Source organism: Nelusetta ayraudi, unplaced genomic scaffold (assembly GCF_046127955.1).
Source record: "Nelusetta ayraudi isolate G7.1 ecotype Tasmania unplaced genomic scaffold, CSIRO-AGI_Nayr_v1 ptg000031l, whole genome shotgun sequence".
Lineage (NCBI taxonomy): Eukaryota > Metazoa > Chordata > Actinopteri > Tetraodontiformes > Monacanthidae > Nelusetta > Nelusetta ayraudi.
The window spans coordinates 4,868,198-4,895,282 of NW_027466081.1; the positions used below are offsets into that span (position 1 = coordinate 4,868,198).

At 51.4% G+C, this 27,085-nt stretch overlaps 1 protein-coding gene, 1 long non-coding RNA gene and 2 other non-coding genes across 4 annotated transcripts; 3 read left to right on the forward strand and 1 right to left on the reverse strand.

Annotated features, from left to right (window-relative positions):
• Window positions 1-1,677: 1,677 nt before the first annotated feature.
• On the reverse strand, window positions 1,678-6,114 carry dhrs12 (dehydrogenase/reductase (SDR family) member 12). Its single transcript, XM_076031008.1, has 10 exons — window positions 5,731-6,114; window positions 5,120-5,253; window positions 4,702-4,784; window positions 4,248-4,340; window positions 4,079-4,160; window positions 3,680-3,741; window positions 3,233-3,337; window positions 3,020-3,110; window positions 2,476-2,613; window positions 1,678-2,135 (listed from the first exon to the last, which is right to left on the reverse strand). The coding sequence occupies exons 1-10, from the start codon at window positions 5,784-5,786 to the stop codon at window positions 2,023-2,025; spliced, it is 957 nt and encodes a 318-aa protein (XP_075887123.1). The 5' UTR covers window positions 5,787-6,114; the 3' UTR covers window positions 1,678-2,022.
• A 48-nt stretch (window positions 6,115-6,162) lies between these two features.
• trnal-caa (transfer RNA leucine (anticodon CAA)) lies at window positions 6,163-6,269 on the forward strand. The gene is made up of 2 exons: window positions 6,163-6,200; window positions 6,224-6,269. It is a non-coding gene; the product is annotated as a tRNA-Leu (tRNA).
• A 783-nt stretch (window positions 6,270-7,052) lies between these two features.
• Window positions 7,053-7,162, forward strand: trnal-caa (transfer RNA leucine (anticodon CAA)). The gene is made up of 2 exons: window positions 7,053-7,090; window positions 7,117-7,162. It is a non-coding gene; the product is annotated as a tRNA-Leu (tRNA).
• Window positions 7,163-9,115: 1,953 nt separating this feature from the next.
• Window positions 9,116-10,609, forward strand: LOC142891293 (uncharacterized). The gene is made up of 4 exons (XR_012927256.1): window positions 9,116-9,422; window positions 9,663-9,755; window positions 9,847-9,953; window positions 10,257-10,609. It is a non-coding gene; the product is annotated as an uncharacterized LOC142891293 (long non-coding RNA).
• Window positions 10,610-27,085: the final 16,476 nt, after the last annotated feature.

Genomic DNA, 27,085 nt, shown 5'->3' on the forward strand with positions numbered 1-27,085 from the left:
GCCGCTGCTCTGTGTTAGGCCAGACAGACCGAAAGGCCAGAATAACAAATACCCCACTTTTGAATGGACTTAACAATAGACTAATAATAGTGGTGGACTACGTAAGGTTATTACTTTGTCCAAATTTCATTACTCCTTACCCAGTAAGGAGTAATGAAGTTTAGTGTAACATCCCCAGGTGGCGTCCAGAGAATGAGGACAGTAACAACAACAACAATAATAATAATATTAAAAAAATACACCCAGGGATAAAAGACAGGAAAATTGCTTAGCAAACAGTTTTATCCGAAGCGAGTGTCTCCCAGAAACAAAATATCAAAGGCTAAACACAAACTTCCCCAGCGAAAGCCAATCCAATAATCAATAAATTAAAGCGCACTTGACACAAGTGGCACCCACAATAGCCCACTTTCACAGACAAGACTTAAGCCCAGTCCCAGACTAAAATGCTGCTTGAGCTGACTTAACTGTAAGTCACTTGCACAGACTTATCTTAAAATAGTCATGGATTGTGTCTGTTCTGGATTAAGCAAAAACAAGAGGGTAGATTAGAGCTACTCTAGGACTAAATTGAAATTTATATTAATCCTGCAAAGAGGCAGGCTTAACTTCAGATTAGTATCGTTTGTGAAAGGGAGCGCTCAGATGGTTTGGGAGCAAGGAGTATTTCCAATATCTACATCACAGCGACAGCAGCATCTTTTCTCTGGGATGCCATACCTGGTGTGGAGGGTGCACAGTCACTGTGCACTGGCTCTTCTTGGTCTGGGTTGCTGGTTATCAATCCACAATTTCAGTTGTCCACTCCTCTGCAGTCTGACCCCTCTGGCACACAACACACTACAGCTCCACAGCGTATCTCCTGCTCCAGGCCTTGATTTCAAGTAGCCACACCTATGGGCCCTTGCAACAGGTGTGGTGGAGAAAATGTTCAGCATGGAGACAGAGAGGGATGGATACATACACACACTAGGCCCACCGGCTGTAACAGCTATATATAAACTGAGGAGGATACAAATTTAAGAATATAATTTCAGGGATGTCACTGACAAAAAAAACAAAAAATTATTGGTGGGCCAAAGAAGTTTGAGAACCACTCACTGTATTCGAGACAGCAAGGGCAATGGACAGTAAGTCTTGTTCTTAGCATACTTGCAGGTGTAGGTAGCAGGGACAACACAACATTGTTTGGCAATATATATTCTATCACAGCCCTTTTTTTTTGCATTTAAACAGTGTCTTCGTACTTGTAGATGAGCGACAAGAAAGCGTGTCCAATTAAAATACGTTTTCAGGGGTTACCTGAGAATGAGAGCTGCATGAGGGGAGACTACTTCTGCCCGAGTGATTAAAACTTCCTTTAAATTCCTCAAAGGCTACCGATTTATTGACCTGTTATTGTGCAACAGCATTGAAGCTTTGGTTGATTCGTAACAACTGTGTTTCATATTACTGAGATCTGGGCTATTTCATTTTTTAACTTCTGTAAAAACGTGTGGCAACATCTTCTACTTGGTGAGATGAATGACTTTCAAGATCAAGATGTGTCTCTTCAGCTGGTCATTCTTAATTAACACACGTCAGTCTTTTTGAAAGGTGATTCTTAACTCGACAACACTGAACTGGAAAAAAAAAAAATGCTATAATTATTTCACCTCAATCTCCAACAAAATGGTCTGAAGTTATAGATTATTTTAATTATTCAATAAAATAACAGTACATTATACAGAAATTAATTTGTCACATTTCAGAATTAGTGATACACTTCAACAAGGCTAATTATATTTAATATTCTCAATCCTGAACAGCTGTGGAGCTCATTTTCGTGAAAATGAGCTCTGGTAAGACAAACCGATAAAAGTGCCAACTGGAGTGCATTATTGTTCTTGAATGTTGTATTTAACAGTTTTTCCTCCTTAGTGAGACATGTAAAAAAAAAAAAAAGAAATGCTTTAAAAACGCAGTTCTGTAAACAGTAATTGCTGAGTAGTATTTGGCTTTTTGTGGACATCCATGGAGAGGTCACGGCTTGAACTTGAGGGCCAACTCATCCAACACGGTCAGTAGCCGCTCCTTCTCCTGAGGTGTGGACTTGGTGGAGGCCAGTGGGAGGTGTGTTGCCACAGCTTTGCGATCTGAGGTCGGGACAAAAGAAATTGTTGGACTGCAGAATTAAAATGGCCATTTCACTTTCAAACTAATTTTTGGAAGTGAGTGAGGGATTATTTACAATTCACACGAAGACCGACTACTCGTCGCACAAATCGTAGCAGTACAGCAGTAAGTAAGGTTTCCGATTTTCCGATTTATGCTGCGAGAGAACTACTAGCAGTGGCGTGAATCAACACTGGTTTATAGAAGTCTAACGGTCACTCAAATGAGCAGAGGAAACAAAATGTTCGGGCAAGCTTCCCGGGGGTAAAGCCTCTCTCAAAAAAAGACGCAGTAAGCCAAAAGACGTCTTTAGTTTCTGACCCTGGAAGAAGAGTCCACTTGGCTGTTTGGCGGCAGCTGCAGACACAGCCAGCCAAACAGTAGTGTCAGCCCCCATGGCCTCCGTCCTCAGTTTGGACTGCATCTTGGCATGGAATGAAGGCATGGATAACTGAACAGCTGCGTGAAGACAAGGAAAAGTAGATCAGAGAGGCACAGGTTCTGCACTCGGCACTGAGTCCCTTACTTGCGACCATTCTGGTTCTGCTAATATTTTTATATAGTTTTATTGAATAAATTACTGGTTATTATCTACATATTTGAAGTGAACAGGCCAACAGCAGTTGTCATTACTTGTAGCGGCCCTAAGCCCCAAACTCCCCAAAGTTGCTTTGCAGCACAAGAAAACAATACATTTCAACATTTAAAAAAAAACTATATTGTACATTATAAATTAACAAGTGCTGAAAAAGGAAATATAGTCCAATTTCTACTTTAAAAGCTAATGATAAACACACACACACACTCATACACGCACACACACAGTTAAGCTCCCCCATTTTGAAACAACCTCCTAGCTGCCTACCTGGTGTGTCTGCCCAGCCGGGGTGCATCGAGGAGAAGTGGATTTCCTTGTGCTGGGAGGCCCACTGCTCGGTCAGTATCACCTGCTGTCTCTGCACGGAGCACACAAAAAAAAATAAAAAAATAAAAAAAAAAATAAAAAAAGAACTTCAGCAAAACATGGCATCACATTACAGCCGTTTCTGCGACACTGTTCTGAATCTGGCCGCTTTACTTTGTTCTGTGCATAGGCCATGGTGCCGTCAAATGTGCCCTTCTCGAACTGTAGGTTGTCTGTGTCCAGCTTCTGCGTGAGCATGCCACCTGATGACACGGTGATCTAGGAAAGAGAAAGCAGAACTTTTGAACCGTTCTCCTCATTTCAAGAAATAAATATTTTACTATTCCACAAGCGTGACTTAAATTTCCATATTACATCTATTATCAGTCTCCACGTGCTAAATCAGACCGCACGCAGTGAAGCAGCCTTAAGTAATTGTTCATCCACAAAAAAAAATAAAAATCTCCAGATCAGGATCAGGAGTGTTTTAGCAAAAACTTTCTAGAACAAAATTAAAGTAAGAGGACAGTTTCTTATTTCTAGAGTCTGTTGGCATAGAACAAAGACAAAGATATGTAAAGAAAAATAATGGATTTGTTTGTGTATCAAAAGGAAACCAACCACTCTAGGGTCTTCAGCCTTCTTCAGAGCAGGTATCAATGCTGTAGTGAGGATGTATGTACCTGAAAAACAATAGCAATAAGCACTAAAGTAGCATTGTCTTCGTCCCAGCAGGTTGTTTGACATAAACTATTTGGACTGAGTTTTATTCATTTAGTAGAAGTCTCTTATTGTAGTAGTGTCTCTCTCTTGTGCGTATATCAATAATTATTAACTAATGATACACTTAGTAAATCACTAAGTATTAATTGCAAATTTCCTGTTTGATATCATTAGTGGTGTTTAGGAGTTGTGATCATTTGGCTGAGAAAACATGTCAAATATGATTTTTTTCCTGGGTCTTTTTTCATCTTTAAATTTGGTATATTTCACTGGAGCTGCTGTTTAACACGATCCTACCAAGTGTATTTGTGGCAAAGTTCTTCTCTAAGCCCTCTTCCGTTACTTCTCGCTGGTTCACCATGCAGCCTGCATTGTTCACCTGGTAAGAGAAAAATTCCATCAACATCTAAGTAAGTGCGTGTCTGTTAGAGATGGACCATTGAATTTTACATACTGTAGTACCTACCAGGACATGGACAGTGTTGTTGAGCATAAAGTTGCTGGCAAACTCCCATACTTGTCTTGCACTTGACATGTCAACGATGTGGACGTGAACATTCTGCAGACAAACAGAGAGAAAACACGTCTCACCTCTTTTTCTTTTTTTTTTTTTAATGAATCTTACAAAACTGATAAAATTAAATCCATAAATACAAAATTAGATTGGGTGAAAAAAAAAAAAAAAAGCCCCTCCTTTTAATCTGTCCTTTAGGCATGGAGTGAGGAAGAGAATGAATGAAAGCATCTCTAAAATGAAAAACAGTAGTATCCTGCTTTTCTCGCTTATTTGTATGTAAAAAAAAAGAAGAAAAAATTGCAGCAGCAACCTTTCCAATGGAAATATTAGATTAATTATTAATAAAATCATTAATTATTATATATTTTTTTTTTTAAAAAAAAGGAGCTATCATATTTCTCACCTGATTGCTACTCCGTTCCACAATTTCATCCTTGGCTGCCTCTGCTCGCCCTTTGTTTCGACAGACCAGGTGAACTGTTCCTCCTATTAGATTAACGTACAAACCATATCAGAGTGCAAGGAGGTGGGGAGTGCAGCCACTGAGACTTTGCGACTCAAAGGTCATAAAAAAAAGTGTCAAGGGTTAGTGGTCGCTTGCTTTAAGTCACAAGGAATTCAGTTTGTGGTGTAAATATTTGAGTCTCAGATCGATATATTCATCTGCAGCGCTTTAAATACAGCTAGAAAGGTTACAACACACACACACAAAAGGTTTGAGGTGGTGGTCCGTATTTACACACTGAAAGGTACGTCTAGGCACACCTTACAGCCGGCACTATGGAAACCAGCTTTTGCAACGTCGAACTTGAAGATCTTACCTCTGTTGGCTATCTCCTGTGCTGTGGCTTTCCCAATCCCACTGTTAGCACCAGTTATAACAAATGATCTGCCACTCAGGTTAACATCCAGGTCAGTGGGTGCAAAATGCTTTGCAGCAGCTTCGTAACCGCTCCTGCAAAGACCAAAGGAGATTCGTAGTGATTGTTTATCTTAAAGTTGATGCGTGTAGATTCCTATCAAACCCAATACATTCCTGTCACAGGCCATTTCACATTGACACATGTTCATTCTGATATGTTCCACTGATCAGATAATCATTATTTTTCTCCCTCAGAGGCAAACCGTTTTGGAATTCTGAGGAATTAACCTGATATTCCGTCACACTTTAGAGACAATATTACAGTATTATATTCGATACAGGCGTTGCAATCTTCAAAGCAGCACAACTGTTGTATTTTAAAATTCTGGAAAGCGCCAAATAGTACGCTAAAGGACGGCTTCTGAGCAACCATCCCCTCTAGCCACTTACTAGCAACAGTCTGTATATTACATAGCGTTTGGTAAAATAATACGGGAGGACTAACTAAGACCATCTGCACCTCTGATCACTTAAGCAGATTTGACGACAGAAATGACACTCCGCACTTACTTTGTGTACTCCTGCAGTCCCTTCACAAACCAAATCGTGTTCCTGTAAAAGGACATTTCTGACTTCTAAGAGACTGTTTTCAAAGGGAAAAGGGTTAAACACGAGGTATTTGGGTAGACGACGTGCTCTGCTTGATGATAATGTTTCATAATAATGACTAGCGGTGGTTATGTAGCAAGTAGTTGGGCGGAGTGTCACGGTTTACGCAACCGGAAGTAGAAAATAAGATAAATTCACAGCACCCCTGGTGGAATGTAGGTGTATTGACAGTATCGATATTTGAAGAAATACAGCAGGAAACATACTCTCATAACAAATTTCTTTGCTTTTCAGCTTCGAGGAGATTTTTGACCGTTTTCAGTTATTGATTATACAAGCTCACTGGGTTTGGTATTACATAATATCAACTATGTTTACGCTCAGCGAGGATATGTCAGGATGGCCGAGTGGTCTAAGGCGCTAGACTCAAGGTGCGACCTTCCCGTCATGGGGTTTCTAGTCTCCGAATGGAGGCGTGGGTTCGAATCCCACTTCTGACATACTTTTTTTTTTTTTTTTACCCTAACTACGCTTAAAAACATCATACTATTTTATATATAAATATATATATATATATATATATATATATATATATATATATATATATATATATATATATATATATATAATTTTTTAAAATTTATTATTATTATTATTATTATTATTATTATTATTATTATTATTATTATTATTATTATTATTATTATTATCATCATTTACTTCAAACTGCAATAGCATAGCACCAATTCCACCAAAACAGGCACAGTACTGTGACGTTGTGGTGTTCGTCAATAACCAGGCGTTGTTGCGGGTTTGACAGCTGGCTTTATTGTAGCTTCGAACAGCCTCGAATGCGGTCTTTACTTGGTTATCCCAACAATCGGAACCGGAGACAAGACATGTCCCTCACTCAACTTCCTCTAGAACTCCAACCCGTGCAACACTTTTCAAGAACGTTACAGTACATAGACATTTTCCAAGCCTAATCAACTTACCAACATCAGTGTTAACGACGAACAATTTGAAGTTCTACACTAAATATTCCAGCATTGTGCGGCAGTGGTAACTGCACCTCATAATAAGTATAGTTTATGAGGTATAGTTTAGTATAATACCAGATCTAATCCTGATATGAATAGTGATCAAAAGTTCCTCATACGAAGGCTAATTATTTAATAATAAACTGGGTGGTAATATATCAGGACAGAAGAGATCAAACAATAACTCGTGTTCAACTTAAGTATAGGAACTAAACTTGTATTCGCCTTTCTAATGGCGTCGTTGTCAGGATGGCCGAGCGGTCTAAGGCGCCAGACTCAAGGTGACGAACCTTCCTGTGCAAGGGATTTCTGGTCTCCGAATGGAGGCGTGGGTTCGAATCCCACTTCTGACAATACTTTTTCGCCCGCTTGTTTTTCCCTTTCAAATTATGGTATGAAATTTCTGTCAAGTTTATATATATATATATATATATATATATATATAAAAAAAAATCCTACCGAGTATTTTCTTGTTTTCTTTGACAAATTGAGTGATATTATCAATAAGACACCGCCCGCCCCGGAAGTGACGGCGTGCTTTTCTTCCAGTTTGGTCAAAGTCACACAAACTTAACAAGTAGGCTATATCATGTTGGCATTTAACGGAACAGTAATCTCCTTTTGTTCAAAAGAGAAAAAGAAAAACGGAGCAATCAAAATTAAGGAAATGTTCCTGTCTACAATCGAGTTTGCAATAATGTGTCTAGGTCTGTATTTGTCCCCTAGATGGCGACAGAGACCTTTTTTAATTAATGACAAAAGTTTCTGACAAGGTTGAACCACACATCTAAAGGCCCCGTTTAAGGGAAGACGTAACCATGTATATGCTATATATACGTACCACGTGTATGCTATTATTATTATTCGGGACTGAGCCTCAGCGAAGGCCTGCTCTCATCATCATCATTATCATCATCATCATTATTATTATTATTATTTCACATCTCTTCTTATCACTTCTTTTCTTGATAACAGATGATTTTGATTATTTTAGAAAATTTGACAAAAAACAAAAACAAACAACAACGACAACAGCTTCAGAAATGACAAAACTTCTGATAAAAATCGAAAATGCTGTGCCTCATGCCAAGGCCTTATGTGGCGCTGAGAGTTTATGCTCCAAAGGAAGAAGACCTGGAGTATGGCATATTTTAAGTATGACTGTGTAAATATACTATGTACCAGCTCGCAAACACAGCACCACAGCAATTGCAAAAAACGCACATGAAAAAAATAGTGTGGCTAAACGAAGAAGATGAACTTCTGCTTTTAATGGTATGACCTTCGATCACAAAGCTCCAAAACTCCATAATGTTAAATGGGAGTTGTGCCAGTTTGCTGACAGACATTTTTTGGCTCAATAATCCCAGTCAGCCGAAGACAGGCCCTAAATGAATCAATAATACATAAATCTCCGTAGATAACCATCAAAATCATTAACCCTCTGCCGCCCATCCAAATCTTAGCAGTACACATATTGTTTACAGGCAAGTTAATGAGGTTTTTCAATCTGAAAGTCATCCATCATCCATCTATCCATCTTTAGAATTATGATCAATGATTAGCATTCACTGTATTGCAAAATACAGTTCTTAGACTAATCACAAATGGTTACTCATTCTCAATTTCAAGAGACCAGATTGAGATGACTGGCGTGTTGTACTATGGTAGATAATCCTGCTGTGTGTTTATTTTTTAATCAACACAGTTTGCACAAAGGGGGCAAATATTTTAACTGTATTTTTTTGTACATAGATTGACTTGTGTGTTTTTGCAGCTACTTCTTCGCAACTTTAAAAATTTTTTTTTTATATAACTGCTTGACTTGATTTTTGAGTGGTGCAACTGTGGAGTTTCCCAATTTGGGATTAATAAAGTAAATCTATCTATCGATCTATCGTATGGAAAGAAGCCTGTTGGAACAAGGCAGTTTGTATCTTTGAAATGACTTGTTTCTCTGAGAAAGCTTACTGCTGATCGCCAACACATTATGAACAGAAATATAATTTTATAGAAATGTTGTCCAAGCTTCCAATATCACGTGATATTATGTTTGTACATAACTTACCTTGTTACAGAATCAACGGGATCCCTTATGATAGCGTTGAAGATGGAAGTGGTCACTATTCATTCGAGCAATCTCAAGTCTGAAATTTAAAAGTCCAGTGTGTAAAAAATTTTAAGGAATCCCACCTGACAGCGGTTGTAGTAAAATATCTCCGAATTGAACTTTTAACGCATGAGACGGGTCTAACTGGGTGCATTAACGCGCCGATCTATCTCCTGTAAATCGGCCCACGTGCGAACGCACCTGCGCTGCGTTAATTCGGATTTTGTGGGAATTTGAATAAATGCGAGTGGTGAGCCGCATCGAACGATAGTTTGGTGAAAACCGGAGAGGTCGACTGGAGCGGGACGCTGGTATGGCGCCTGCACTGATGACTTGGGTTTGTATTGGATTATTACTAGCCCAGATCAACAATGCAGAAAGCCACCAAAGTGGGCACGGAACTACTGCCGGTCGGGGTGATGCTCTCGAGCACCTACGAGATGTGCTGCCGCACGATCGGACTAATGGCACTTTTCTATCCCCGGTTTGGAATTTTGCCGAAGGTAGAGGCGCTTTGACGCGTACTATTATTTCATTCATTTTAATGAAGGTTAAATTCAATGTTTGCTTTAAATGAATTGACGAACGTTCTGATTACATACCTGAGGCTGTATAAATGTTGTTCATGCTTATTTCCAACAAATCTTAAAGATGTTTTTGTCTTTAAAGAAAACCTATGCACTGACGCCAGCCCCACCTCAAACCGCCCACCCCCCCCCCCCTGATATGTTTTCCTTTCTTAGGGGGATCCGATATAGACCAGCCACAATATCGTTGCCAAAACGGAACCCTTCATCTGCGCTTCTCAAAAAACCGATTTTCGAAGTTGACATTTGGTAGGTTTATTATTTTGGGTATGTGCCAGCTTTTACACACAAACGCGCGCGCGTAGATGTGTAATTCCCCCCCCTTATATTTTTAATGCAGATACTCGGGCGATGTCACGTCTGGAAACGTGCCACAATTCCACGCGGAGCAATAGCTGGTGGATGCTGGTGACTCTTCCAATAACTCCATGCCTCGACTTGATACAAGTAAATTGTTAACGTTCTTCACTGCAACTTCTGAATTAATTTTCTAGATTTAAATTTTTGTAGTGATGCAATATCATATTTTGGCGTTTGCCCCCCCCACCCCATTTCTGTGTAGATATTTTAATTTTCAATGTGAAGGCTGGTTGTATACAGTTGAACCTGTATTACATGGGGATTAAATTACAGGTTTGAGAACCCCAGTCGTGCAAAAGACTGAAAAGTGTGAAAAGGAGTGTATTTTCTTAATCTGAATACATGCCAAATTCAAATTTGGTATCCAATTGTATTACACTCTTCACGCAGGCAGAAGATGGAAAAGATTTCTACCAGTTGCCGCTGCATTATTTTGACCACCTGCTTCAGGAGAACAGGACTGGCAGGGCTGTGTGTGAGAATCCAGAAATTCCCCAACAGACGCAGTCAATACCAGTCACTTGTGCAACAAAGCATATTACTGTGATGCTACCCATTGAAGCTCAGCTGCAGAAAGTGAGAGAGCTTGGTAAGAATCAAAAGAAGTTTTAATGGTTACTGTTGTCGTGGGCTAACAAAAATGGCTGTATGGACTAACATGACTGTTGCAAAGTATCTGTGCTGTTGACTGGCTAATTTATGTTGCAGTGTCTGTTGCTGGACCTGATCACTAACTTTGTGCTTGGGTAGCCATAATGAGCTGAACCACATTTTGTGATTGTCCTGTATATTTAAGAATTCTTGATGGTCAACATTTGAGTGTTGTACTTTGGTCTCTGGGTTTAATGCATTAAAAATTAAATTCACCTAAAACTGGATAAAGCAACACTAATGAACAGCAGAGAACTACCAAAACAGTGACTTAAATTGCTAACATGTGCAAGGCTTTTCAATGTAATTATTGAAGGCAGGGAAAGGTTAAATTGTTACAATGCCATACTGCGATAATTTCCCCTTGAGACGCGTTCCCTTAATACTTGGTGCTCACCTAAATTTTCATCTGAAATTTATTGTGAATGCAAATACTTTATCACTGCATGAATTTTTAAAATGCAGTTTTATGATTGCACAGTGCAAACTAAAATCTAAACAATTAAGATTGTTAAACTTTGTAAAATTGCTTGTCTAGTGTGTTGGTACAACTTTATAATTCTATGTGGGTAATTGTTTTAGCAGGTAATCGCATGATGGGACTATACCATGTAAGACAATGGAAGACCTGTCGTAAATTGTTGGTGAAGATATCAGTTCTGGAGGATCAGGTAAGTTAAAAGTAGAGGTAAAATGAAATGTTGAGGACTGATGTAACAACTAACTTGAAAACTGTGCACAGGAATCTCACTATGAAGTGGTATACATGGGACCAAATAAGATGATGCATGCAGTGCTTGCAGCATGTTCATTGCCTGAAGGCAGAAGCCGCATGAGAAGATCTGTGAAAGGACATGATTTTCAGTGGAACGAAGACACTGGAACTATCACGGTGACTGATAACGTAATGACACAAACTGAAGCAGAAGAGCTAACTTTGGAGAGTGCATTTCCTGACCTGAGTTACACTGGAATAGAAATTCCAAACTTGGGTACGTCTGAAGGTTCACCAACCAACATTGTGGAAACTTACACTATCACAGCAACGGCAGGATTGGTAAACAACTTGGCTGCAGGCTCAACCAGCAACAATGTACAAGGCTTAACAAAAAAGCCTGAAGAAGTTTCGGTTTTGTCTGACCCTGACCAAACGGCCATCTATCTGACTGGGCCCACAACAATGTGGGAGACGACTGAAAAGGAGTTCTGGGAGTTTGAAGATGTCCCTAATACAACACTTATTGACGAGGGCCCAGAGATGACGGCCTTCATTTCAAAAATGGTAAATTTGACAGATGCTGCCTCAGGAAAGCATACAACCAAGCAAGGCCCTGTCTCGGGAAGAATGTCGGGGGCTGATTCAACCACGATGATGGCACAAGACGTCACAAAATTTGTTGATGATGAGTTAAAGTCATGTGTCTGGGACTTTGACAATGTTCCAACAGAAAGTGCTCAGCCTGAACATCTAGTTACCTCTGTGAATCTTGAAGCTCCAAATTTAACTACTACAACTGGACCAAAAAGTGCATTGGCAACAAAGATGGAGGAATCATTGTCTGCTGCCACAAGCATGGAAACTACAATTATCGTTGATTCAATTTATGGTTCAACAAGTGACCCTTTTACAGATTTTAACTCAGTCAGTGCTCCTGCAGACACCTCGCCGGAATTGTCCACAGACCAGTCGGCTGAAGCGGTCACGTCAAGTCGGGCTAAAATGACCATATCCCCTAGCTCCACTGTCAGTACAGCAGATTTTGTAACGTCAGGCGCCTCTGTGACGACGACTGCCGTAGGCCCTAGCCCCATGCCCTGCAGGAATTACAGGGATTGTCCTGGAGCTTTTACAACGTTAAGCGCCCCAGGCACGACGACGATGGAAGAGGCAACGACCACGACGGCCGAGGCATCAACGTCAAGCGCCCCTGCGACGACCACGACGGCTTCAGGCCCTAGCTCCACTAAAAGTACGGCTGGCATTCCAAGGTCAAGTGCCCCAGAGACTACCGTGACGGCAGGCCCTAGCCCCACTGTCAGTACTGCAGGAACTGCAACGTCAAGCGCCCCAGAGACGACCACGACGGCAGGCTCCACTGCAAGCTTTGCAACGTCAAGCGCCCCAGAGACAACTGTGACGGAAGGCCCTAGCTCCACTGTCAGTATTGCAGGCACTGCAACGTCAAGCGCCCCAGAGACGACGGCGACGGAAGGCCCAAGCTCCACTGTCAGTACTGCAACGTCAAGCGCCCCTGAGACAACCGTGACGGAAGGCCCTAGCTCCACTGTCAGTACTGCAGGCACTACAACGTCAAGCACCCCAGAGACGACCGCGATGGTAGGCTCTAGCTCCACTGCAAGCTTTGCAACGTCAAGCGCCCCAGCGACAACCGCTTCGGCAGGCCCTAGCTCCACTGTCAGTACTGCAGACACTGCAACGTCAAGCGCCCCTGTGACGACAGCGACGGAAGGCCCTAGCTCCACTGTCAGTACTGCAACGTCAAGCGCCCCTGTGACGACCGCGACGGCAGGCCCTACCTCCAGTGTCAGTACTGCCGGCACTGCAACGCCAAGCGCCCCAGCGCCGACCACGACGGAAGGTCCCAGAACAACTGCAAGTATTGCAACATCAAGCGCCCCAGCGACGACTACGACAGGCCCCAGAACAACTGCAAGTATTGCAACATCAAGCGCCACAGCGACGACCACGACGGCAGAACCTAGCTCCACTGTCAGTACTGCAGGCACTGCAACGTCTAGCACCCCTGCGACGACCGCAACAGCAGGCCCTAGCTCCACTGTCAGTACTGCAGGCACTGCAACGTCTAGCACCCCTGCGACGACCGCAACAGCAGGCCCTAGCTCCACTGTCAGTACTGCAGGCACTGCAACGTCTAGCGCCCCAGAGACGACCGTGGCGGCAGGCTCCACTGCAAGCTTCGCAACGTCAAGCGCCCCAGCGACGACCGCAACGGAAGGCCCTAGCTCCACTGTCAGTACTGCAGGTACTGCAATGTCTAGCGCACCAGGGACGACTGCGACAGCTGGCTCAACTGCAAGCTTTGCAACGTCAAGCGCCCCAGAGACGACTGCGACGGTAGGCCCTAGCTCCACTGTCAGTACTGCAGGCATTGCAACGTCAAGCGCCCCAGAGACGACCACGATGGCAGAACCTAGCTCCACTGTCAGTACTGCAGGCACTGCAACGTCTAGCACCCCTGCGACAACCGCAACAGCAGGCCCTAGCTCCACTGTCAGTACTGCAACGTCAAGCGCCCCAGAGACGACTGCGACGGCAGGCCCTAGCTCCACTGTCAGTACTGCAGGCACTGCAACGTCAAGCACCCCAGAGACGACCGCGACGGTTGGCCCTAGCTCCACTGTCAGTACTGCAGGCACTGCAACGGCAAGCGCCCCAGAGACGACTGCAACAGCAGGCCCTAGCTCCACTGTCAGTACTGCAGGCATTGCAACGTCAAGCGCCCCAGCGCCGACCACAATGGCAGGCCCCAGCTCAACTGCAAGCATTGCGACGTCAAGCGCCCCAGCGCCGACCACAATGGCAGGCCCCAGCTCAACTGCAAGCATTGCGACGTCAAGCGCCCCAGCGCCGACCACAATGGCAGGCCCCAGCTCAACTGCAAGCATTGCGACGTCAAGCGCCCCAGCGCCGACCACAATGGCAGGCCCCAGCTCAACTGCAAGCATTGCGACGTCAAGCGCCCCAGCGCCGACCACAATGGCAGGCCCCAGCTCAACTGCAAGCATTGCGACGTCAAGCGCCCCAGCGCCGACCACAATGGCAGGCCCCAGCTCAACTGCCAGCGTTGCAACATCAAGCGCCCCAGCGACGACCACGACGGCAGAACCTAGCGCCACTGTCAGTACTGCAGGCACTGCAACGTCTAGCACTCCTGCGATGACCGCAACAGCAGGCCCTAGCTCCACTGTCAGTACTACAACGTCAAGCGCCCCAGAGACGACCGCAACAGCAGGCCCTAGCTCCACTGTCAGTACTACAACGTCAAGCGCCCCAGAGACGACCGCAGCTGCAGGCTCCACTGCAAGCTTCGCAACGTCAAGCGCCCCTGAGACGACCGCAACGGAAGGCCCTAGCTCCACTGTCAGTACTGCAGGTACTGCAATGTCTAGCGCACCAGGGACGACCGCGACGGTAGGCCCTAGCTCCACTGTCAGTACTGCAAGCACTGAAACGTCAAGCGCCCCAGCGACGACCACGACGGCAGGCACCAGCTCAACTGCAAGCTTTGCAACGTCAAGGGCCCCAGCGCAGACAACGACGGCAGGCCCTAGGTCCACTGTCAGTACTGCAGGCACTGCTACGTCAAGCACCCCAGAGACGACTGCAACGGAAGGCCCTAGCTCCACTGTCAGTACTGCAACGTCAAGCGCCCCTGAGACAACCGTGACGGAAGGCCCTATCTCTCCTGTCAGTACTGCAACGTCAAGCGCCCCTGAGACAACCGTGACGGAAGGCCCTAGCTCCACTGTCAGTACTGCTACGTCAAGCGCCCTGACGACTACGACGACAGGCCCCAGATCAACTGCAAGTATTGAAACATCAAGCGCCCCAGTGACGACCACGACTGCAGAACCTAGCTCCACTGTCGGTACTGCAGGCACTGCAACATCAAGCTTCCCAGAGACAACCGCGACGGCAGGCCCTAGCTCCACTGTCAGTACTGCAGGCACTGCAACGTCAAGCGCCCAAGAGACGACCAGGACGGCAGGCCCCAGATCAACTGCAAGTATTGCAACATCAAGCGCACCAGAGACGACCACGACGGCAGAACCTAGCGCCACTGTCAGTACTGCAAGCACTGCTACGTCAAGCGCCCCAGAGACGACCGCGATGGAGGGACCTAGCTCCACTGTCAGTACTGCAAGCACTGCTACGTCAAGCGCCCCAGAGACGACCGCGATGGCAGGCCCTAGCTCCACTGTCAGTACTGCAGGCACTGCAACGTCAAGCGCCCCAGAGACGACCGCGACGGCAGGCCCTAGCTCCACTGTCAGTACTGCAAGCACTGCTACGTCAAGCGCCCCAGAGACGACTGCGATGACAGGCCCTAGCTCAACTGCAAGAACTGCTACGTCAAGCGCCCCAGAGACGACCGCGACGGCAGGCCCCAGCTCAACTGCAAGCACTGCTACGTCAAGCGCCCCAGAGACGACTGCGATGACAGGCCCTAGCTCAACTGCAAGAACTGCTACGTCAAGCGCCCCAGAGACGACCACGACGGCAGAACCTAGCTCCACTGTCAGTACTGCAGGCACTGCAACGTCAAGCGCCCCAGAGACGACCGCGACGGCAGAACCTAGCTCCACTGTCAGTACTGCAGGCACTGCAACGTCAAGCGCCCCAGAGACGACCGCGACGGAAGGCCCTAGCTCCACTGTCAGTACTGCAAGTGCCCCAGAGACGACCGCGACGGAAGGCCCTAGCTCCACTGTCAGTACTGTAAGTGCCCCAGAGACGACTGCAACGGAAGGCCCTAGCTCCACTGTCAGTACTGCAACGTCAAGCGCCCCTGAGACAACCGTGACGGAAGGCCCTATCTCTACTGTCAGTACTGCAACGTCAAGCGCCCCTGAGACAACCGTGACGGAAGGCCCTATCTCCACTGTCAGTACTGCAACGTCAAGCGCCCCTGAGACAACCGTGACGGAAGGCCCTAGCTCCACTGTCAGTACTGCTACATCAAGCGCCCTGACGACTACGACGACAGGCCCCAGATCAACTGCAAGTATTGCAACATCAAGCGCCCCAGTAACGACTGCAGAACCTAGCTCCACTGTCAGTACTGCAAGCACTGAAACGTCAAGCGCCCCAGCGACGACTGCGACGGCAGAACCTACCTCCATTGTCAGTACTGCAAGCACTGCAACGTCAAGGGCCCCAGCGCAGACAACGACGGCAGGCCCTAGGTCCACTGTCAGTACTGCAGGCACTGCAACGTCTAGTGCCCCAGCGACGACCGCGACGGCAGGCCCTAGCTCAAGTGCAAGTATTGCTCCATCAAGCGCCCCAGCGACGACCACGACGGCAGAACCTAGCTCCACTGTCAGTACTGCAGGCACTGCAACGTCAAGCACCCCAGAGACGACCGCGACGGTTGGCCCTAGCTCCACTGTCAGTACTGCAGGCACTGCAACGGCAAGCGCCCCAGAGACGACTGCAACAGCAGGCCCTAGCTCCACTGTCAGTACTGCAGGCATTGCAACGTCAAGCGCCCCAGCGCCGACCACAATGGCAGGCCCCAGCTCAACTGCAAGCATTGCGACGTCAAGCGCCCCAGCGCCGACCACAATGGCAGGCCCCAGCTCAACTGCAAGCATTGCGACGTCAAGCGCCCCAGCGCCGACCACAATGGCAGGCCTCAGCTCAACTGCAAGCATTGCGACGTCAAGCGCCCCAGCGCCGACCACAATGGCAGGCCCCAGCTCAACTGCCAGCGTTGCAACATTAAGCGCCCCAGCGACGACCACGACGGCAGAACCTAGCGCCACTGTCAGTACTGCAGGCACTGCAACGTCTAGCACTCCTGCGATGACCGCAACAGCAGGCCCTAGCTCCACTGTCAGTACTACAACGTCAAGCGCCCCAGAGACGACCGTAGCTGCAGGCTCCACTGCAAGCTTCGCAACGTCAAGCGCCCCTGAGACGACCGCAACGGAAGGCCCTAGCTCCACTGTCAGTACTGCAGGTACTGCAATGTCTAGCGCACCAGGGACGACCGCGACGGTAGGCCCTAGCTCCACTGTCAGTACTGCAAGCACTGAAACGTCAAGCGCCCCAGCGACGACCACGACGGCAGGCACCAGCTCAACTGCAAGCTTTGCAACGTCAAGGGCCCCAGCGCAGACAACGACGGCAGGCCCTAGGTCCACTGTCAGTACTGCAGGCACTGCTACGTCAAGCACCCCAGAGACGACTGCAACGGAAGGCCCTAGCTCCACTGTCAGTACTGCAACGTCAAGCGCCCCTGAGACAACCGTGACGGAAGGCCCTAGCTCCACTGTCAGTACTGCTACGTCAAGCGCCCCGACGACTACGACGACAGGCCCCAGATCAACTGCAAGTATTGAAACATCAAGCGCCCCAGTGACGACCACGACTGCAGAACCTAGCTCCACTGTCGGTACTGCAGGCACTGCAACATCAAGCTTCCCAGAGACAACCGCGACGGCAGGCCCTAGCTCCACTGTCAGTACTGCAGGCACTGCAACGTCAAGCGCCCAAGAGACGACCAGGACGGCAGGCCCCAGATCAACTGCAAGTATTGCAACATCAAGCGCACCAGAGACGACCACGACGGCAGAACCTAGCTCCACTGTCAGTACTGCAGGCACTGCAACGTCAAGCGCCCCAGAGACGACCGCGACGGCAGAACCTAGCTCCACTGTCAGTACTGCAGGCACTGCAACGTCAAGCGCCCCAGAGACGACCGCGACTGAAGGCCCTAGCTCCACTGTCAGTACTGCAAGTGCCCCAGAGACGACCGCGACGGAAGGCCCTAGCTCCACTGTCAGTACTGCAAGTGCCCCAGAGACGACTGCAACGGAAGGCCCTACCTCCACTGTCAGTACTGCAACGTCAAGCGCCCCTGAGACAACCGTGACGGAAGGCCCTATCTCTACTGTCAGTACTGCAACGTCAAGCGCCCCTGAGACAACCGTGACGGAAGGCCCTAGCTCCACTGTCAGTACTGCTACATCAAGCGCCCCGACGACTACGACGACAGGCCCCAGATCAACTGCAAGTATTGCAACATCAAGCGCCCCAGTGACGACCACGACTGCAGAACCTAGCTCCACTGTCGGTACTGCTGGCACTGCAACATCAAGCGCCCCAGAGACGACAGCGACGGTAGGCCCTAGCTCCACTGTCAGTACTGCAAGCACTGAAACGTCAAGCGCCCCAGAGACGACTGCGACGGCAGGCACCAGCTCAACTGCAAGCTTTGCAACGTCAAGCGCCCCAGCGACGACTGCGACGGCAGAACCTACCTCCATTGTCAGTACTGCAAGCACTGCAACGTCAAGGGCCCCAGCGCAGACAACGACGGCAGGCCCTAGGTCCACTGTCAGTACTGCAGGCACTGCAACGTCTAGTGCCCCAGCGACGACCGCGACGGCAGGCCCTAGCTCAAGTGCAAGTATTGCTCCATCAAGCGCCCCAGCGACGACCACGACGGCAGAACCTAGCTCCACTGTCAGTACTGCAGGCACTGCAACGTCAAGCGCCCCAGAGACGACCGCGACAGAAGGCCCTAGCTCCACTGTCAGTACTGCAACGCCAAGCGTCCCAGAGACGACCACGACGGCAGAACCTAGCTCCACTGTCAGTACTGAAACGGCAAGCGCCCCAGCGACGACTACGACGACAGGCCCCAGATCAACTGCAAGTATTGCTCCATCAAGCGCCCCAGCGACGACCACGATGGCAGAACCTAGCTCCACTGTCAGTGCTGCAACATCAAGCGCCCCTGTGACAACCGCAGCGGCAGGCTCCACTGCAAGCTTTGCACCGTCAAGCGCCCCAGCGACGACTACGACGACAGGCCCCAGATCAACTGCAAGTATTGCAACATCAAGCGCCCCAGGGACGACAATGACGGCAGAACCTAGCTCCACTGTCAGTACTGCAGGCACTGCAACGTCAAGTGCCCCAGCGACGACAATGACGGCAGAACCTAGCTCCACTGTCAGTACTGCAGGCACTGCAACGTCAAGCGCTCCAGAGACGACTGCGACGGCAGAACCTAGCTCCACTGTCAGTACTGCAGGCACTGCAACGTTAAGCGCGCCGGCCACGACGGCAGGCCCCAGCTCCACTGTCACTACTGCAACGTCAAGTGCCCCAGCACCGACCGTGACGGCAGGCCCCAGCTCCACTGTCAGTACTGCAAGCACTGCAATGTCAAGCGTCCCAGCGACGACCACGACGGAAGGCCCTAGCTCCACTGTCAGTACTGTAGGCACTGCAACGTCAAGCGCCCCAGAGACGACCGCGACGGAAGGCCCTAGCTCCACTGTCAGTACTGCAGGCACTGCAACGTCTAGCGCCCCAGAGACAACCGTGGCGGCAGGCACCACTGCAAGCTTTGCAACGTCAAGCACCCCAGCGACGACCGCGACGGAAGGCCCTAGCTCCACTGTCAGTACTGCAACGTCAAGCGCCCCTGAGACGACTGCGACGGCAGGCCCTAGCTCCACTGTCAGTACTGCAGGCACTGCAACGTCAAGCGCCCCAGCGACGACCATGACGACAGAACCTAGCTCCACTGTCAGTACTGCAGGCACTGCAACGTCTAGCGCCCCAGAGACAACCGTGGCGGCAGGCACCACTGCAAGCTTTGCAAAGTCAAGCACCCCAGCGACGACCATGACGACAGAACCTAGCTCCACTGTCAGTACTGCAGGCACTGCAACGTCAAGGGCCCCAGAGACGACTGCGACGGAAGGCCCTAGCTCCACTGTCAGTACTGCAACGCCAAGCGTCCCAGAGACGACCACGACGGCAGAACCTAGCTCCACTGTCAGTACTGCAACGGCAAGCGCCCCAGCGATGACTACGACGACAGGCCCCAGATCAACTGCAAGTATTGCTCCATCAAGCGCCCCAGCGACGACCACGACGGCAGAACCTAGCTCCACTGTCAGTACTAGAGGCACTGCAACGTCAAGCGCCCCAGAGACGACCGCAACGGAAGGCCCTAGCTCCACTGTCAGTACTGCAGGCACTGCAACGTCAAGCGCCCCAGCGCCGACCATGACGACAGAACCTAGCTCCACTGTCAGTACTGCAGGCACTGCAACGTCAAGGGCCCCAGAGACGACTGCGACGGAAGGCCCTAGCTCCACTGTCAGTACTGCAACGCCAAGCGTCCCAGAGACGACCGCGACGGCAGAACCTAGCTCCACTGTCAGTACTGCAACGGCAAGTGCCCCAGCGAAGACTACGACGACAGGCCCCAGATCAACTGCAAGTATTGCTCCATCAAGCGCCCCAGCGACGACCACGACGGCAGAACCTAGCTCCACTGTCAGTACTGCAGGCACTGCAACGTCAAGCGCCCCAGAGACGACCGCAACGGCAGGCCCTAGCTCCACTGTCAGTACTGCAGTTATTGCGACGTCGACAGGCCCCAGATCTACTGCAACGTCAAGCGCCCCAGCGCCGACCACGACTGAAGGCCCCAGCTCTGCTGTCAGTACTGCATCGTCAAGCGCCCCAGAGACGACCGCAACGGAAGGCCCTAGCTCCACTGTCAATATTGCAAGCACTGCTACGTCAAGCGCCCCAGAGACGACCGCGACGGCAGGCCCTAGTTCCACTGTCAGTACTGCAGGCACTGCTCCATCAAGCGCCCCAGCGACCTCCACGACGGCAGGCCGTAGCTCCACTGTCAGTACTGCAACGTCAAGCACCCCAGAGACGACAGCGACGGAAGGCCCTAGCTCCACTGTCAGTACTGCAACGTCAAGCGCCCGAGCGACCTCCACGACGGAAGGCCCTCGCTCCACTGTCAGTACTGCAGGCACTGAAACCTCAAGCGCCCCAGCGACGACCACGACGACGGGCCCTAGCTCCACTGTCAGTACTGCAACGTCAAGCGCTCTAGCGTCGACCACAACGGCAGGCCCCAGCTCCACAGTCAGTACTGGAAGCACTGCAACGTCAAGCGCCACAGCGCCGACCACGACGGCAGGCCCTAGCTCCACTATCAATACTGCAACATCAAGCGCCCCAGAGACTACCACGACGGCAGAACCTCGCTCCACTGTCAGTATTGCAAGCACTGCTACGTCAAGCGCCCCAGAGACGACTGCGACGGAAGGCCCTAGCTCCACTGTCAGTACTGCAGGCACTGCAACATCAAGCGCCCCAGAGACGACCGCGACGGAACGCCCCAGCTCAACTGCAAGCATTGCATCGTCAAGCGCCCCAGAGACGACCGCGACGGAAGGCCCCAGCTCAACTGCAAGCATTGCAACGTCAAGCGCCCCAGCGGCGACCACGACTGCAGAACCTAGCTCCACTGTCAGTACTGCAGGCACTGCAACGTCAAGCGCCCCAGCGACGACAATGACGGCAGGCCCCAGCTCCACTGTCACTACTGCAACGTCAAGTGCCCCAACACCGACCGCGACGGCAGGCCCTAGCTCCACTGCAATTATTGCAACATCAAGCACCCCAGCGACGACGACAGGCCCCAGATCAACTGCAATTATTGCAACATCAAGCACCCCAGTGGCGACCACGACTGCAGAACCTAGCTCCACTCTCAGTACTGCAATGTCAAGCGCCCCTGAGACAACAGTGGCGGCAGGCTCCACTGCAAGCTTTGCACCGTCAAGCGCTCAAGCGACTACCTCAGGCCCCAGATCAACTGCAATTATTGCAACATCAAGCACCCCAGTGGCGACCACGACTGCAGAACCTAGCTCAACTGTCGGTACTGCAACGTCAAGCGCCCCAGAGACTACTGCGACCGAAGGCCCTCGCTCCACTGTCAGTACTGCAAGCACTGCTCCGTCAAGTGCCTCAGAGACGACCGCAACGGCAGGCCCTAGCTCCACTGTCAGTACTGCAGTTATTGCGACGTCGACAGGCCCCAGATCTACTGCAACGTCAAGCGCCCCAGCGCCGACCACGACTGAAGGCCCCAGCTCTAGTGTCAGTACTGCATCGTCAAGCGCCCCAGAGACGACCGCAACGGAAGGCCCCAGCTCCACTGTCAGTACTGCAACGTCAAGCACCCCAGAGACCACCACGACGACAGCCCCTAGCTCCACTGTCGGTACTACAAGCACTGCTACGTCAAGCGCCCCAGAGACGACTGCGACGGAAGGCCCTAGCTCCACTGTCAGTATTGCAAGCACTGCTACGTCAAGCGCCCCAGAGACGACCGCGACGGCAGGCCCTAGTTCCACTGTCAGTACTGCAGGCACTGCTCCATCAAGCGCCCCAGCGACCTCCACGACGGCAGGCCGTAGCTCCACTGTCAATACTGCAACGTCAAGCACCCCAGAGACGACAGCGACGGAAGGCCCTAGCTCCACTGTCAGTACTGCAAGCACTGCTCTGTCAAGTGCCTCAGAGACGACCACAACGGCAGGCCGTAGCTCCACTGTCAGTACTGCAGTTATTGCGACGTCGACAGGCCCCAGATCTACTGCAACGTCAAGCGCCCCAGCGCCGACCACGACTGAAGGCCCCAGTTCTACTGTCAGTACTGCATCGTCAAGCGCCCCAGAGACGACCGCAACGGAAGGCCCCAGCTCCACTGTCAGTACTGCAACGTCAAGCACCCCTGTGCCGACCATGACGGAAGGCCCCAGCTCCACTGTCAGTACTGCAACGTCAAGCGCCACAGAGACAACTGCGACGGAAGGCCCTAGCTCCACTGTCAATATTGCAAGCACTGCTACGTCAAGCGCCCCAGAGACGACCGCGACGGCAGGCCCTAGTTCCACTGTCAGTACTGCAGGCACTGCTCCATCAAGCGCCCCAGCGACCTCCACGACGGCAGGCCGTAGCTCCACTGTCAGTACTGCAACGTCAAGCACCCCAGAGACGACAGCGACGGAAGGCCCTAGCTCCACTGTCAGTACTGCAACGTCAAGCGCCCGAGCGACCTCCAAGACGGAAGGCCCTCGCTCCACTGTCAGTACTGCAGGCACTGAAACGTCAAGCACCCCAGCGCCGACCACGACGGCAGGCCCTAGCTCCACTGTCAGTACTGCAGGCACTGAAACCTCAAGCGCCCCAGCAACGACCACGACGACGGGCCCTAGCTCCACTGTCAGTACTGCAACGTCAAGTACCCCAGAGACGACTGTGACGGAAGGCCCTAGCTCCACTGTCAGTACTGCAACGTCAAGCGCTCTAGCGTCGACCACAACGGCAGGCCCCAGCTCCACAGTCAGGCCTGGAAGCACTGCAACGTCAAGCGCCACAGCGCCGACCACGACGGCAGAACCTCGCTCCACTGTCAGTATTGCAAGCACTGCTACGTCAAGCGGCCCAGAGACGACTGCGACAGCAGGCCCCAGCACAACTGCAAGCATGGCAACGTCAAGCACGCCAGCGACCACCACGACGACTGGCCCTCGCTCCACTGTCAGTACTGCAACGTCAAGCGCACCAGCGCCGACCACGACGACAGAACCTAGCTCCACTGTCAGTATTGCAAGCACTGCAACATCAAGTGCCCCACTGCCGACCACTATCAATCCTGCAACATCAAGCACCCCAGAGACTACCACGACGGCAGAACCTAGCTCCACTGTTAGTACGGCAAGCACTGCAACGTCAAGCACGCCAGCGACCACTACGACGACTGGCCCTAGCTCCACAGTCAGTACTGCAACGTCAAGCGCCCCAGCGCCAACCACGACGGCAGGCCCTAGCTCCACTGACAGTACTGCAAGTGCCCCAGAGACGACCGCGACGGAAGGCCCTAGCTCCACTGTCAGTACTGCAAGTGCCCCAGAGACGACCGCGACGGAAGGCCCTAGCTCCACTGTCAGTACTGCAGGCACTGAAACGTCTAGCGCGTCAGCGACGACCGTGGCGGCAGGCTCCACTACAAGCTTTGCACTGTCAAGTGCGTCAGCGACGACCACGACAGCAGGCCCCAGCTCCACTGTCAGTACTGCAAGCACTGCAACATCAAGCGCCCCAGCGACAACCACGACGGAAGGCCCTACCTCCACTGTCAGTACGGCAGGCACTGCAACGTCAAGCGCCCCAGTGCCGACCACGACGGTAGGCCCCAGCTCAACTGCAGGCACTGCAACGTCAAGCGCCCAAGCGACGACCGCGACGGCAGGCCCTAGCACAACTGCAAGCGTTGCAACGTCAAGCACCCCAGAGACCACCACGATGACAGCCCCTAGCTCCACTGTCGGTACTGCAACGTCAAGCGCCCCAGAGACGACCGCGACGGAAGGCCCTAGCTCCACTGTCAGTACTGCAAGCACTGAAACATCTAGCGCCCCATCGACGACCGCGATGGCAGGCCCCAGCACAACTGCAAGCGTTGCAACGTCAAGCACCCCAGAGACCACCACGATGACAGCCCCGAGCTCCACTGTCGGTACTGCAACGTCAAGCGCCCCAGAGACGACCGCGACGGAAGGCCCTAGCTCCACTGTCGGTACTGCAACGTCAAGCGCCCCAGAGACGACCGCGACGGAAGGCCCTAGCTCCACTGTCAGAACTGCAACGTCAAGCGCCCCAGAGACGACCGCGACGGCAGAACCTAGCTCCACTGTCAGTACTGTAACGTCAAGCGCCCCAGAGACGACCACGACGGCAGAACCTAGCTCCACTGTCAGTACTGCAACGTCAAGCGCCCCAGCGACCTCCACGACGGCAGGCCCCAGCACAACTGCAAGCATTGCAGTGACCACCACGACGACTGGCCCTCGCTCCACTGTCAGTACTGCAACGTCAAGCGCACCAGCGCCGACCACGATGACAGAACCTAGCTCCACTGTCAGTATTGCAAGCACTGCAACATCAAGTGCCCCACCGCCGACCACTATCAATCCTGCAACATCAAGCGCCCCAGAGACTACCACGACGGCAGAACCTAGCTCCACTGTTAGTACGGCAAGCACTGCAACGTCAAGCACGCCAGCGACCACTACGACGACTGGCCCTAGCTCCACAGTCAGTACTGCAACGTCAAGCGCCCCAGCGCCAACCACGACGGCAGGCCCTAGCTCCACTGTCAGTACTGCAAGTGCCCCAGAGACGACCGCGACGGAAGGCCCTAGCTCCACTGTCAGTACTGCAAGTGCCCCAGAGACGACCGCGACGGAAGGCCCTAGCTCCACTGTCAGTACTGCAACGTCGAGCGCCCCTGAGACGACCACGACGGAAGGCCCTAGCTCCACTGTCAGTACTGCAACGTCGAGCGCCCCTGAGACGACCACGACGGAAGGCCCTAGCTCCACTGTCAGGACTGCAACGTCGAGCGCCCCTCAGACAACCGTGACGGAAGGCCCTAGCTCCACTGTCAGTACTGCAACGTCGAGCGCCCCTGAGACAACCGTGACAGAAGGCCCTAGCTCCACTGTCAGTACTGCAGGCACTGAAACGTCTAGCGCGTCAGCGACGACCGTGGCGGCAGGCTCCAGTACAAGCTTTGCACTGTCAAGTGCGTCAGCGACGACCACGACAGCAGGCCCCAGCTCCACTGTCAGTACTGCAAGCACTGCAACATCAAGCGCCCCAGCGACGACCACGACGGAAGGTCCTACCTCCACTGTCAGTACGGCAGGCACTGCAACGTCAAGCGCCCCAGTGCCGACCACGACGGTAGGCCCCAGCTCAACTGCAGGCACTGCAACGTCAAGCGCCCAAGCGACGACCGCGACGGCAGGCCCCAGCACAACTGCAAGCGTTGCAACGTCAAGCACCCCAGAGACCACCACGATGACAGCCCCTAGCTCCACTGTCGGTACTGCAACGTCAAGCGCCCCAGAGACGACCGCGACGGAAGGCCCTAGCTCCACTGTCAGTACTGCAAGCACTGAAACATCTAGCGCCCCATCGACGACCGCGATGGCAGGCCCCAGCACAACTGCAAGCGTTGCAACGTCAAGCACCCCAGAGACCACCACGATGACAGCCCCGAGCTCCACTGTCGGTACTGCAACGTCAAGCGCCCCAGAGACGACTGCGACGGAAGGCCCTAGCTCCACTGTCGGTACTGCAACGTCAAGCGCCCCAGAGACGACCGCGACGGAAGGCCCTAGCTCCACTGTCAGTACTGCAACGTCAAGCGCCCCAGAGACGACCACGACGGCAGAACCTAGCTCCACTGTCAGTACTGCAACGTCAAGCGCCCCAGCGACCTCCACGACGGCAGGCCCCAGCTCAACTGCAACTATCGCAACGGCAAGCGCCCCAGCGACCACCACGACGACAGGCCCTAGCTCCACTGTCAGTACTGCAACATCAAGCGCCCCAGAGACGACCGCGACGGAAGGCCCTAGCTCCACTGTCAGTACTACAGACACTGCAACGTCAAGTGCCCCAGCGACCTCCACGACGGCAGGCCCTCGCTCCACTGCAACTATCGCAACGTCAAGCGCCCCAACGACCACAACGACAGGCCCCAGCTCCACTTTCAGTACTGCAACGTCAAGCGCCCCAGCGCCGACTACGACGGAAGGCCCAAGCTCCACTGTCAGTACTGCAGGCACTGCAACATCAAGCGCCCCAACGCTGACAACGACAGCAGAACCTAGCTCCACTTTCAGTCCTGCAGGCACTGCTACGTCAAGCGCTCCAGAGACGACCGCGACGGCAGGCCCTAGCTCAACTGTCAGTACTGCAGGCACTGCTACGTCAAGCGCCCGAGCGACCTCCACGACGGCAGGCCCTCGCTCCACTGTCAGTCCTGGAAGCATTGCAACGTCAAGCGCCCCAGTGCCGACCACGACGGTAGGCCCCAGCTCAACTGCAAGCATTGAAACCTCAAGCGCCCCAGAGACGACAGCGATGGCAGGCCCCAGCTCAACTG

Excerpts from the sequence above, each read along its gene's own strand:
- dhrs12 (XM_076031008.1), bottom strand. The coding sequence starts at position 5,786 with ATGTCCTTTTACAGGAACACGATTTGGTTTGTGAAGGGACTGCAGGAG. Across the intron at positions 4,341-4,701 it reads TGGAACGGAGTAGCAATCAG|AATGTTCACGTCCACATCGT; the intron begins GTGAGAAATATG and ends GTTTGTCTGCAG. Across the intron at positions 3,338-3,679 it reads AGGCTGAAGACCCTAGAGTG|ATCACCGTGTCATCAGGTGG; the intron begins GTTGGTTTCCTT and ends TCTCTTTCCTAG.